General features: G+C 47.9%; 1 protein-coding gene across 4 annotated transcripts; it reads left to right on the top strand.

Annotated features, from left to right (window-relative positions):
* Window positions 1-1,504: 1,504 nt before the first annotated feature.
* On the top strand, window positions 1,505-13,089 carry LOC144725094 (elongin-A-like). 4 transcript variants are annotated; one of them, XR_013586615.1, is made up of 11 exons: window positions 1,505-1,639; window positions 2,591-2,647; window positions 3,444-3,577; window positions 3,759-4,533; window positions 5,779-5,893; window positions 7,083-7,238; window positions 7,444-7,541; window positions 8,047-8,268; window positions 11,350-11,470; window positions 11,898-12,064; window positions 12,192-13,089. XR_013586615.1 is itself a non-coding variant. In XM_078604567.1 (11 exons), the coding sequence occupies exons 1-11, from the start codon at window positions 1,571-1,573 to the stop codon at window positions 12,251-12,253; spliced, it is 1,935 nt and encodes a 644-aa protein (XP_078460693.1). In that variant the 5' UTR covers window positions 1,506-1,570; the 3' UTR covers window positions 12,254-13,089. The 4 variants fall into 4 exon arrangements, 3 of the variants coding, with proteins under 3 accessions (XP_078460695.1, XP_078460693.1, XP_078460694.1); XM_078604567.1 differs by having other exon boundaries at window positions 1,506-1,639; window positions 8,088-8,268; XM_078604568.1 differs by having other exon boundaries at window positions 1,549-1,639; window positions 3,444-3,621; window positions 8,088-8,268.
* Window positions 13,090-13,563: the final 474 nt, after the last annotated feature.

The following is a 13,563-nucleotide window of genomic DNA, read 5'->3' as shown; positions in this document are numbered from 1 at the left end:
GCCTGCCTCCCTCTTCACACAAGCACCTGAATGGGGCAACCTCGGCTCCTCCATATGTTTAACAATGGTGTTCTTCTCTATGCTTGCTTTAAACAACATCATCTCACCTATTTCAGAATGGCTATACAAAATGTTACTATTATGGCAAAGGAACATCGAAGATGCTTGGGTTTCTTTGCCCAAGCCTTGAACAATGTTTTGATAGACAAAGTGCACATTCATCCGAAGTTGTAATGCAGTAATACTCTGATTTACGTCTCCCCTTTTTACGTCATTTTGCAAATACGTCACTAATAGCGCTACCTGATTTGCGTTGCCTCAACTCACATGTCGCTAACAGCATCCGTCCTTTATCGTATCCGTCACCTCCGCATGCACTTCTACCTACCCTGGAAATTGCTTTCATCTACGTTTTGATATTCGTTGCACATTTCAGAACGCGTGCCCAATGTAAACCGGGGTGTTACTGTATTTACTTTATTGCTGTTTTTTCGAGGGTGGAGCACCCAATTCCTACCAACAACTCTACACTTGTGTCAATGACACTGCCTTAAAATAAATAATAGGCCATGGCCCTTCATAACTGGCCAGAGAGTGGGTTGTACGATTTGGAGACCACACCTTGGGACCTGAAGATAATACGATTTTCGAATGTTTGCTGATGAACAGTTTTAAAATTGACATGTAGAGTTACCTGTTTGTAGTTATTAACAGACACTTCAATAATTAATGTTTGAAATTAACAAATTTTTATTAAAAGTAAAATTATAAAATGTTGCTGGCACATTGCACTATGTGAGGTCAATGGTATCGTGACCGTAATCCACTTACGATGCATCTTGGGCCCAACTGTAAACTCATTTGGGTTAGATAAGCTCTCAAGAGGGGACTTGCAAATGGCCCTGAACCTATGAAAACATGTTTATGATACAATTTGAAAGATAGTTTTATTTGAGTGATTTGTTTTAGCCCTTGCCATCCAATTCTACAGCGTAGCCAGATGTGTAATGTAAACTAATGTGAATTCCAAATATGAAAATGATATTGCCCTCTTGGGGTAGGCAGGCAGGATGTGATGATGTGGAGGTATAGATTGGAATGAGCTGTTCACATGGGCATTGAGCAGTGCCCATAAGTTTAAGTCCTGAGCCACTGGTGAAGATTCTACATGCTTACGGCGGGGACAAGTTAATCCATAGGACTACAGTACAGTTATGTTGACTTCCCCGCAAAGTCCGAATTTTATCACCCCTGATGGGCTGAGTCCACCACCCAAACAGGATTTGGACTCACCGCTGAGCAATCCGACTTGGTTAACTCAGGCAAACCGTCCTTTGTCAAGGGATTGATCATGACTGGTGATGATGATTCGAAACAGTACCGGCACGGCTCGGGTCTGATGACAAAGTGGTCGTGTAAACGCGTCATGTTCCGGAAGTGGCGTCTCCTCCCCCTCCCCCCGCCTCCTCTCGCAGCCCCGCCCCTCATAAAGCCCCGCCCCCTTCCGCCACTTGACCCCCCCCCCTCACACCCGCGGCATTCTCTTCCGGGGCGGCTGTGTGCGGGTGTCATGGCCTCCGTGTACGACGAGGTGGCGATCCTCCAGGGCCGCCTCCAGCGCGAGAAGCATGGGGACAAGGTGAGGGTGGTGGTGAGGGTGGTGGTGAGGGTGGTGGTGAGGGTGGTGGTGAGGGTGGTGGTGAGGGTGGTGGTGAGGGTTGTGGTGAGGGTGGTGGTGAGGGTGGTGGTGAGGGTGGTGGTGAGGGTGGTGGTGAGGGTGGTGGTGAGGGTGGTGGTGAGGGTGGTGGTGAGGGTGGTGGTGAGGGTGGTGGTGAGGGTGGTGGTGAGGGTGGTGGTGAGGGTGGTGGTGAGGGTGGTGGTGAGGGTGGTGGTGAGGGTGGTGGTGAGGTCGTGGAGTGAAATGTCGAGTTGAGGGTGGTGAGACGAAGGGGTGGTGAGGTGAGTGGTTAGGTGAAGGAGTGGAGTTCAAGTTGATTTTGTTTAACCGAGTGAGAACTGGAGAAACCAGGATAGTCTCGTTTACAATCATGATCGTGGGGTATCAGCCTGCCAGTAGAGGGCGATAATTGCCGCTATGTATTCAATTGAGTAATGTTTCGAACTTAACCAAATGTGAACCCAGACATCGGCACACAATGGCCTATTGCGAATGACGTTAGGGGATCTGTTAGTGCACTGTGCGTATTGCCACAGTTACTACACCCCAAGTTATAATCAGGGCGGCCGCAGGATTCGAACCGTGACCCTCGGCTGCAAACGGCGACCGTGACACTGCTCGGCCGCGTCACCTCTGGGCGGGTTGAGGAGTCGGTGAGGTGTCATGCGGTGGTGAGGGTGTGATGGTGGTGAACGGGTGGGTATGGGTGTCCCAGTGGTCTCTTGTCATCCCGTGAGTTTCTGGGCAGCCTCCTATTCATTACCCCTTCTCCCCCATCTTCACATACCTCTTCACCTCTTCAATGTCCTTCGCCGAGTGATGTCTAAGACTTGAGGGTGGTGGTGGTGGTGGCTTGTGTGGGCTCACAACGTCGTGCGATAACCTGCAGTCACCGCTGTTGCTGTATTCCAGGTTTTAAAGATTTTGAAGAAACTGCACGCTTTGCCAGTCACGGTTGAGATTTTGGCGGTAGGTTTCCGTCCTTACGTCCACTCTAAAAAGCGCACGTTTATTTTGTGTTTCCCTTGTGAAGATTAGGAGACTCAATTCTGTAGCCAAAATGTAGGCCGTTTTAAAGATGACAAATTGCTGTTTTCAGATTGACAGGACTTGTTTTTACATTTGGAACATTTCACTCAGTCACTGTTATTTCATTTCCATGGATGTTTCTCCAACGTATTGCATTCTAAATTTGTTTTTCTCCGAAATAAAATGGACAAATACATTTTAGTTTCTTGATAGGATGTGTAATATTTTTTGTTTCTTAACGGGATGGGTAAATTTGTATCCACTTTATTGGTTTTTCAAATAACTTTTATTTGAATACTGCATGTGAATGACCCGAATGCAAAAGGGAATTGTAAACTTGATAAGAGACTGCATCTAGTAGTAACATGGAGCACACTGTTCATGTCACGGCCACACGGAAAATAGGCGGCGATAGCCCAGTGGTAACGTGTTCCCCACTTGTAGAGGTATGTGGTTATAATCTGGCAGGCCTCCCTCTGTAAATACCACTGGTGTATTCAGCAAAAAAAGTTGCTTTTTGCTTCAAAGTGGATGTTAAAGATTTTGTGACGTCACGTTTCAAATTCGCTAACTTTGAAAAAAACATTTGCAAATTAATTAATTTTGAATCGCATAGCAATCATCGCCCCCTACTTCGAACATTTGACAGGACCCTCCGGAAAATAAATCTTGAGACTCATTGGAAGGTTTTCTTGTACACAAGCATGTGAATAATCAATGATGTAATTGCGCACAGGAAACGGGTGTTGGAAAATCGGTGAACTCTCTGCGTAAAGATCCACGCGTGGGTGACGTGGCACGAGCGCTGGTGCTGGAATGGAAGAAGCTGGTGCCCCAGGATGAATGTGCGCCCCGTCCCATCTCCCATCGGTGGGTACTCTTCCTGAGAGGCAATGTGAGCGCTGGAGAACCAGGTGAGCGCTTGTGCGCACTGGTTCACAGGACACTGCTGTCAATTTTTCATTGGTCTTGAAACAGCAGATGCCATCAGAAATGCTGAGCTCAAGTGAGCTCAATCGCATAAAACATATCTCATTTTTTTGTGAAACAGGAGTGTGGAGCATGGCAGGAGAGACCAGCGGTATCCCGAGTACACAGCGGAGAACGCTCCAAGTGGCAAGTATTCCCAGGAGGGCGACGGGGACTCGGACATGGAAGACAGAGCGCCTCCACAAAGCTTTGTGCATCAGGATCACACGGCCCACAACAATATCGTCCACAAGCGACATGCGAACAAGGGCGGTGCGTGCGACATGAGAACCGTAAAGACAGTGTCCAGAGAGGGACTCCACACCACGTCAAAATCAAACAGCTTTGAGGACTTGACAGAAAAATCCGAGCTTCCCACGCCATCACTGGGAAAGAGCACACAGAAGCAGAAACACACGTCTGGGGATGGGAGAACAAAACACAAGGCAAGCAGGACTGAGCAGCAAACAGACATTCCCAGCACCAAAGCCGAGTTCAGCAGCAGAGATTCTCGAAAGGAAAGTAAGATGAAGCCTGAGAGGCAAGTGGCTCCGAGACACGCCAAGGGCTCTCTGCTGAGCGATGATGACTTTGACAGTCCCACCATGCCCTTTGAGTCCTACCTCAGCTACGACCAGCCACAGAAGAAAAAGAAAAAAAGATGTAATGAGGAGCCAGTTGGTGAGAAACTGTGGCGCAGCATGGCGCCGGCAGCAGAGGCAGTGGACCGAGCGAAGGGGGATGGCAGTGCGGAGTGTGTGGAGCCAGTGCCTGAAAGGGCATCGAGGAAACAGCCAGCAAACTCCGAAGGTCAGCGGAGACTCGAGAACCCCTCCTGTGCCTCCAGATCCAATAAGGCAAGTATTCCCATGCACACGGCCGTACCTCGTGCACTAACACACTCGCTGAGCACAGTGTAGTCAGATGGTCAAGGCACAGGATTCGGAGGTATCCCTGGAGCCTGCAAGAGTCTGGGAGGAAGCCACAGGGTCTGCAAGGGTCTGAGTGGTTTCTCCTCCAGGCCGGCCTGTACAGTAGTACGATGGTGCGGTAGCTGCTGGATGTCCAGCGTGCTTTATTTAACACAGAGCCCCTCGAACACTCGAGACGAGGTTAGCAACTTGGTCCAGCGGCAGAACGTGTACCATTTCTTGCAGAGGTTCGCGTTTTTAATCCAGCAGGGCGCCCTGTTTTATACTGCTGGTGTAAACATGCGCCGTCGGTTTCACAGTGGATATTAAAGATACAGTGACATTCGAAGAGTATGCCCTTGTGTGCTCGAGTCTAGGTCCAAATTTGTTGAATAAAAAATTGTATCGCAAATCACTTAATTGGTAAACACATAGCAGTCATCACCTCCTACTGTAAAAACACAACAGGACTCTGCTGAAAAAATACTCTATAGACAGTAAGGCTTTCCTGGATAATCAAGGTAATAATTATGTACATCTATGCTGACATTATGTACATATACCAGATGGCTGCTGTTCTGAGGCACATTTAAACAGTACCTGAGGTAACCTCAGCTGTTCGGGTAAAGCCTTTAGAAGAGTTTTACATTTATTGCAAACTTGTTACCACTACTGTTTGAGTACTGTGTCATCCATAAATTCCACAAAAGTGAGTATATTTGTGTACAGGTACACTTAATCCTCAGTGTAACTTACCAGAAAAGCACAATTTCCTTCTATACAAATCGGCATTTAATGCCATCAGTTCCTCCCACGTAACTAAATCACCCGAAACGCATCCTGATCTTGTCCGATCTCGGAAGGCACGCTGGATTGAGCCCGGAGAGTGCTTGGATGGGCGGCCACCTTGCATAACAGGTGTCATGTGCTGTGGGGTTATGTCGTGGGCAGCAAGGACATTGCAAAAAAGTCAATTGCTGCAGAATTCTATTTTTATACATGCGGGAAACGTTATGAGGACAGTCAAGAAAAGTGAAAATATTGTAAGTTCTGAGACAGTGGAAACGAGATGAGAGATGCAGGAAAATGCACGGGATGTAACAGGTTTCCCTCCAGTCACTTGTTAAGTGGTAAGCAGCAGGTCACAAAGGCCATGGGCCTTGTGGTTTAGAGCTCCCTCTCTGCCTCCAGCACAAGTACGAGGTGGTGCCCTCGCTTCCGGACATCACCCTGCCCCTCATTCAACCGAACTACCGGCCCCTGCCCTCGGCAGAGCTCCTTGAGCTCTCACCACAAAAGAAGAAAGGTAATGTCGTGCCGCCCCCCTCGTGTCACCCTCGTGTCACCCTCATCGTGTCATCATAGTGTATCCCCCATTGTCACCCTAAAGCACTGCACCTTGACCTTTTTACCTTATTGCTGCACGTGTTTAACCGTACGTACACGCGCTGTCTCCTTCACAGTGGACGTTGCATATCCTTTGACGTTATTCGAAGATGAGTAGGCCATGTTTGCTGGCATCATCGTTCAAATTTGAAGTATTCCTCGCAAATTCTTTGCAGAGGCAAATGGCAACATCACTTCCTTTCTGGTAAACTAATATCCACTAGCAGCCGGTGCGGTGTTTCTCCTTGTGCCTCACAGGGACACTTGCCATCACGGTGTCCCCTAGGCTATTAGTATACTGGAAAAGGTTGTGGTAGGCAAATCCGCGGTTGGTAAAGTACAGGGTCTATGGGATATCAGGGGGGGTTTGAGGAACCATGACCACGGTAAGACTCGTCATAGCTATATTAACATAATAAAACATAAATAAACATTAACTTTACATACCTTTAATATTCAGGGTAGAAGTCCATGATTATGACGATGATGGGGGAAGGGGTAGTTAGGAGAAGGGGCTCAGCCCAACTTCCTCTTCTTCCTCCAGGTCACCAGTGACAGATGAGTGGGCAGCCACAGAGGCAAGCACAGTGGCGCTGCTGGCTGAATCAGTGGTGTTGATTCAGCCAGCAGCAGTTATGGTCACTTTAGCACTTTTAGAAGCACTGCCAGCAAGACTAGCGACGCTGTCTATGCGCTGCGAGAATCGCAACAAAGCAGATGGACAATTGATCAGTTACACAGCGCTATGAGTAGCGCAGTGGAGTGGAGAACCATGGCCGTGCAAAATTTGTCATTGCGTGTTGCGGACTCCTGCTTACCCGTGGATTTTCAAAATTTCCTAGGTGCATTTGGTAAATTGGTATCCAAATAATAAACTCTGTATACATGAATTCCGTGGTTGGCGAGGAATTTCTGTATATAAAAACAATCACAGCTGGACATTGGAATAATTGAGAGTTGCGGAGGCATTTAAACACGCTCTAAATGCCAATCCTTATGTTATCGTTATGTTGCCACCCATGTATTGTCAGCCTCGTCGTGTTGTCGTCATCACGTTCCGTCACTCTCAACAACGTGTTGCGTTCACCGTGTCGTGTTGTCTCGTGCAGTGTTGCAGAGCTCCGTGGCTCCACTGGAGGATGGCTTCACAGGGAAACGCCTGAACAGCAAGATGGCTGTGTACTCGGGCACCAAGACGGCCTTCTTACCCAAGATGATGTCGCTGTACGAGCAATGCCTGCGCGTGCTGCAGAACAACATCGACTGTGAGTGCACACGAGCACGCTTTTCCCTCCACTGCGCCATGGCGCAGAAACCCCACCACATAAGTCGTAGCGATGAGCATCATGAACGCTGTTTGCAGCATCACCGGCTGTGTGCACGCTCTCTGGGTGCCACGCTCGCACGACGCTGTCACGTTGCCTTCACACATGTGGGTAACGTCGCTCTGTTGACTGCCTCTGGCCGCAGCCATTCACGAGGTTGGCGGGGTGCCCTATGACATACTGGTGCCAGTGCTGCTGCGTTGCACGCCGGAGCAGCTCTACCGCATTGAAGACTGCAACCCGGTATGTGGCACACGTCCGGGCTTGCACAGATGTCACAATACAGTTAAAATTGACTCTCTCACACACATCAATGTAGTGCCTCCAATGGCAGCATAGTTCATGTGAACCAATTACAAATACATCAATCCACAACAGTAGATTTTTACACTCGTGTTACACGCTTAAATAATGTATGTAACAATTGATTTTTGGAGCTTTATGCATCTGTATTATAAAACCAGATAGTTGGAGACTGTCAGGGCAGATGTTGGAGGACACTGTGTGTCGCGAGTACAGCAGCTGTGGGATCTGGTGGAGGGGAGAACGCATTGGCAAGGTGTGGTTACATCAGCGGCTTTGGCCACGATGACAATTTGATCTTGATAAGCCTACCAGAGTAATAAAGAGTGCACGTTGATGTCGCATTTATACAACTGATGGCCTCATCCATCAAGAGCTGTGGCCAAGCCACCTCCACTATTGCATGCCATCTGCCAGCGCTATGGACGCAGGTTTGATTGAGTAGCGCCGGGTGGGCGGTTGTGCTGAACACTTTTTTGCTGATAGAGCTTTGTGGAGGAGACGACTGAGCTGTGGGCGGGACACTGCGCGCGAGATTTCCGCAACGAGACGAGGCAGGAGTACGAATCGTGGCGAGAGCTGTACCTGCGCAAGTACGAAGAGCGGGAAGCACGCCTCAAGCGACTCACCCAGTCCATCAGCAGCACCCACTCCAGCAAACCTAAAGGTACGATGAAAGTTGATGTCGTTTCACCAGGTAAGAGAAAGCAAGAGGTGAGGATTGTAATAATCTTACCTATACAAGTCGTTTTCTGTCTGTCTGTCCATCTGTCTGTGTACGTAACTTGTGATGCTTTTAACTCACAGGCTGTGGGGTTCACGTTTCAAAAAAGTACCCAGATACCACGCGATAAGCCCCGGGGTGAGCCGGCGCTATTCGTATTTCACATCCGTCAACTTTAACGTAGTTAAATTAACAATTTATTACTATTATATTACTTCGCTGAACACGCGCCAAAGCATGCATCTCCGTGTGCGCGAGAACGCTGACACGTAGTTCCCATGGCAAGGCACACACGCGATCGGTGGGGGAAGGGGGGAATTCGCGTACAAAATGCAAAAAGAATACACACAACGCTGAGGTAAATTCTTCAAAGTGTGATGTCCTCTTCTCCCCCCCCCACCCCAATGTGTGCACTTACTACTCTTGGGTCGGTAGATACTAGAACTGGAGTGCGGGTGGGGGGGGTAGCCGCCCAGCCCCAGCCGGCCAAGGTGCCACCTCGGCCGGCTGCAGTCACGAAAGATTTAAGTCAAGATATCCTAGATACTATGATAGAGTCGATATATACTATTATAGAGTCGGTAGATACGACTATAGAGTCGGTAGATACTACTGCAGAGTCGGTAGATACTGCAATAGAGTCAGTAGATACTACTGTAGAGTCAACAGATACTGATATAGAGTTAGTAGTTACGACTATAGTCAGATACTACGATAGAGTCAGTAGATACTACTATAGAGTCGGTATATACTACTGTAGCGTTAGTAGTTACTACTATAGTAATTGGATACTACTATAGAGTCAGTCGTTACTACTATAGAGTCGGTAGATACTACTGCAGTCAGTAGATACTACTACGGTCAGTAGATGCTACTATAGAGTCACTATATACTACTATACAGTCAGTATATGCTACTATAGAGTCAGTAGAGACTACTCACTCTATTGTATGTAGGGTGTGTAGGTAAACAGTGAGGGGAAAAAAGTATTTGATCCCCTACTGATTTTGTATGTTTGCCCACTGACAAAGAAATGATCAGTCTATAATTTTATGGTAGGTTTATTTGAACAGTGAGAGACAGAATAACAACAACAAAATCCAGAAAAACGCATGTCAAAAATGTTATAAATTGATTTGCATTTTAATGAGGGAAATAATTATTTGACCCCCTCTCAATCAGAAAGATTTCTGGCTCCTAGGTGTCTTTTATACAGGTAACGAGCTGAGATTAGGAGCACACTCTTAAAGGGAGTGCTCCTAATCTCAGCTTGTTACCTGTATAAAAGACACCTGTTCACAGAAGCAATCAATCAATCAGATTCCAGACTCTCCACCATGGCCAAGACCAAAGAGCTCTCCAAGGATGTCAGGGACAAGATTGTAGACCTACACAAGGCTGGAATGGGCTACAAGACCATCGCCAAGCAGCTTGGTGAGAAGGTGACAACAGTTGGTGCGATTATTCGCAAATGGAAGAAACCCAAAAGAACTGTCAATCTCCCTCGGCCTGGGGCTCCATGCAAGATCTCACCTCGTGGAGTTGCAATTATCATGAGAACGGTGAGGAATCAGCCCAGAACTACACGGGAGGATCTTGTCAATAATCTCAAGGCAGCTGGGACCATAGTCACCAAGAAAACAGTTGGTAACGCACTACGCAGTGAAGGACTGAAATCCTGCAGCGCCCACAATGTCCCCCTGCTCAAGAAAGCACATATACATGCCCGTCTGAAGTTTGCCAATGAACATCTGAATGATTCAGAGGACAACTGGGTGAAAGTGTTGTGGTCAGATGAGACCAAAATGGAGCTCTTTGGCATCAACTCAACTCGCCGTGTTTGGAGGAGGAGGAATGCTGCCTATGACCCCAAGAACACCATCCCCACCGTCAAATATGGAGGTGGAAACATTATGCTTTGGGGGTGTTTTTCTGCTAAGGTGACAGGACAACTTCACCGCATCAAAGGAACGATGGACGGGGCCATGTACCGTCAAATCTTTGGTGAGAACCTCCTTCCCTCAGCCAGGGCATTGAAAATGGGTCGTGGATGGGTATTCCAGCATGACAATGACCCAAAACACACGGCCAAGGCAACAAAGGAGTGGCTCAAGAAGAAGCAGATTAAGGTCCTGGAGTGGCCTAGCCAGTCTCCAGACCTTAATCCCATAGAAAATCTGTGGAGGGAGCTGAAGGTTCGAGTTGCCAAACGTCAGCCTCGAAACCTTAATGACTTGGAGAAGATCTGCAAAGAGGAGTGGGACAAAATCCCTCCTGAGATGTGTGCAAACCTGGTGGCCAACTACAAGAAACGTCTGACCTCTGTGATTGCCAACAAGGGTTTTGCCACCAAGTACTAAGTCATGTTTTGCAGAGGGGTCAAATACTTATTTCCCTCATTAAAATGCAAATCAATTTATAACATTTTTCACATGCGTTTTTCTGTATTGTCTCTCACTGTTCAAATAAACCTACCATTAAAATAATAGACTGATCATATCTTTGTCAGTGGGCAAACGTACAAAATCAGCAGGGGATCAAACACTTTTTTCCCTCACTGTATATGCCTATGCGGGGGTAAAAATATTTTTTGAGGGGGGGGGGTCGACAATTTTCGAAAATCTTTTAGATCAACTATTTACCCCCCACTTTTTTTTTGGACTTCTGCAAGCCTCTTATAATTTTGTTGACAAATGGACAGACAAACGGCATGCCAGGCTTTCACAATAGCTTAGTATTTGTGGATGTATGTTTTTAAGAGAAGTTTCGAAATATATTCTTCCCCCGGGCAACACCGGGTACTTCCCGCTAGTGTAAAAGCAAATATAAATCGTCGTGAAAACAACTGCGGTACAGAAGAGTCCTCAAGGACATTTTTGAAGCGATGGAATTCCATGTGTTTGGGGCATTTAAGAGGGCCCAGCAATGCGCAGAGAGCCAGGGCACCAAAAGCGCCACGTGACGTGTCTGTGTGTCGGTGTCACCGTGTGACTCGTTGGTTTTTGTGGGTCGGTGTCCGTCTAGGGCGCCAGGTCAAGTTGGCATTTGTGAACACAACGGTGAAGCCACCGCGTGATGTGCGCCGTAAACAGGAGCGTCACGGCACGGGGCGTCCCACGCCTTTCGGTGCTACCGAGCGCTTACGGTACTCCTCAGCGGCAAAACATTGCGCCAACACTTTGCGGAAACACATTGCAGCTGTATGATCCATGCCTGTCGGTGTGCATGTGTCAGTCATCTCCGTAAGTTAATCCATAACACCTGGATCCGTCCCATGACCTGCTAGTAAGCCTCCAAAACTGTGTGTGGTCTCAAAGGTGCATCTAGACTTGCACAAGCCCTGTGGTGACGTAACCACTGACTTCGTGGCAAATGGCAGCTGTTGTGCTGGTGAGGGTAAGAGTGTCCTATCCATTGTTTGTGCATATGGCAGTGTTTTGGGAGCTACTGTATGAGTGTGTATGCTGTACTGGTATTGTGTGGTGTGTGCTGCATGTGTGAATGTTGATATAGTAGTAGGTGCTGTGCTGGTTGTATTGTGTTTGTTTTATGATCCCTGATGTCCACTGCAGGGACAAGAATCCTGTTGCCTTGGTTCCGTTGGGTGGAGAGGGTCATGCAATGGCGAGTGCAGGTGGGAACTCCGATGGGACATCCGTTCGACCGCGGTCGCTCAGCCCAGTCCCAGGACCCTCCTCATCTGGGTCATCAGCAGGCGGAGATAAGAGACAAGTCAAAAGTATGGCGCCTGGGACCACCCGACCCAACCACTTATAATGCGCAGTAATCATTTAACTGTCATTTAACAAAACTCAAGTATTTTCCATGCGTTCCATATATAGAGGCTATCGCTTTGTCTTTTACAGAAGTCGCACCGATGATGGCAAAGACCCTGAAAGCTTTCAAGAACCGTTTTGGCAGGAGGTAGACGTGTGGCGTGAAGGGAAAAGCCGTGCGAGGCGTAGGCACAGGACGGCGCCTGCACCTGGCAACGCTGCCGTGCTGCTTGAGCCCTGGGCCCCAGCCCCGCTCCTCGAACTGCTGCACCACTACACACATTCGGGCTGGCACTTCAAATTTTAGTTTTTAAAACTTTTTTTAATTTAAACACATTTTTAATATCCATAAAGGCTATCATTAAGAAACTGTAATGTGAATCAATGTTTGCAGTTTTCAGCATGAAGTAATCAAGTGAGATGCGAACGATGGGGGAAGTTATAAGGAAGCACCTGGCTGCCTGCTGTTTCTTCATCACTCGGACCGATGCTTCATGCTGGTCAATTGTAGACGCTGTCGCTCTCTAATAATGGCGCCGTTTTTTCACTGAAGGAACGCAAGAGACCCGATATCGTTATATTTAATATGGCAAAGGAAATAACTGTTGTCTTTAAAGAGATGGTTGATGGCCATCTGCGCTTGTGATTGCAAACCGGGAGACCCTTATACATTTCCCGAGGCAAAATGCCACGAAGATTACAAATCGCACTAAAACTACCGAGAGAATGCTGCAGCGTCTTTAGGTTTCCGTTGTGTTACCCCTTCAACTGCGGTGCGTGTGGACAGAGAGGCTTGCCCATACTTCCCTGTGATGCGTGGACGTCCATGGGGCCTCGGAAGGGCTCGAGAAGGCAGTGCATTGGAACGTCCGATGTCGGTCATTTTCACAATGGAATAGCTGAGCTCGGCCAAACGTGCAGACATGTTACACCGTGGTGTAAAGTGTAACTTAATACATTGTAAAATAAAAACACGAATCGTAGCTCATGGAGCTTCCAGAACATTTGTCTTATTCCGTGAGACTTGGGAAGGGCTACGGCCCTGTCACGCGCTCCACGTCAAACGCAGCTCCGCTGCTCGCTAAAAACTTGTGGTCGGGCTGGGGTCTTGGTCGACACGTTGATTACCACCGTCACGTGTCTAGTCTGTTGCTGGAGCCAAATTAGGCTGCCCCACTACGAGGTGAATGGGTAAGTCCGTGTTGTGGCAGCAGCCGTGACGGACTCGTGCTGCTGCCAATGTGGAGTTCTGCTCGCAGCGAGAGGGCTTCAGGAGAGAGTCCATGTCGTTATAAAAATACAATCACGACGTTTCTGGCGCAACACAAGCGTCCGTCATGAGGTGGAAAAGCCATGGCTTGCTGCTGATGCAGACTGATTTATTTTAATGTTTCTACCTACGTGACTTTATCGAAAGAACCAAAGAGTATGGATTCCTGCAGTCACGAAAGCTTCAAATCAA

Source organism: Lampetra planeri, chromosome 22, assembly GCF_965212315.1.
Source record: "Lampetra planeri chromosome 22, kcLamPlan1.2.h2, whole genome shotgun sequence".
NCBI lineage: Eukaryota > Metazoa > Chordata > Hyperoartia > Petromyzontiformes > Petromyzontidae > Lampetra > Lampetra planeri.
The sequence above is the reverse complement of the archived record's forward strand: the minus strand, read 5'-3'. Positions and strand labels throughout refer to the sequence as shown.

Excerpts from the sequence above, each read along its gene's own strand:
- LOC144725094 (XM_078604567.1), top strand. The coding sequence starts at position 1,571 with ATGGCCTCCGTGTACGACGAGGTGGCGATCCTCCAGGGCCGCCTCCAG. Across the intron at positions 7,239-7,443 it reads GCTGCAGAACAACATCGACT|CCATTCACGAGGTTGGCGGG; the intron begins GTGAGTGCACAC and ends CTCTGGCCGCAG. Across the intron at positions 11,471-11,897 it reads GGTGCTACCGAGCGCTTACG|GGACAAGAATCCTGTTGCCT; the intron begins GTACTCCTCAGC and ends TGTCCACTGCAG.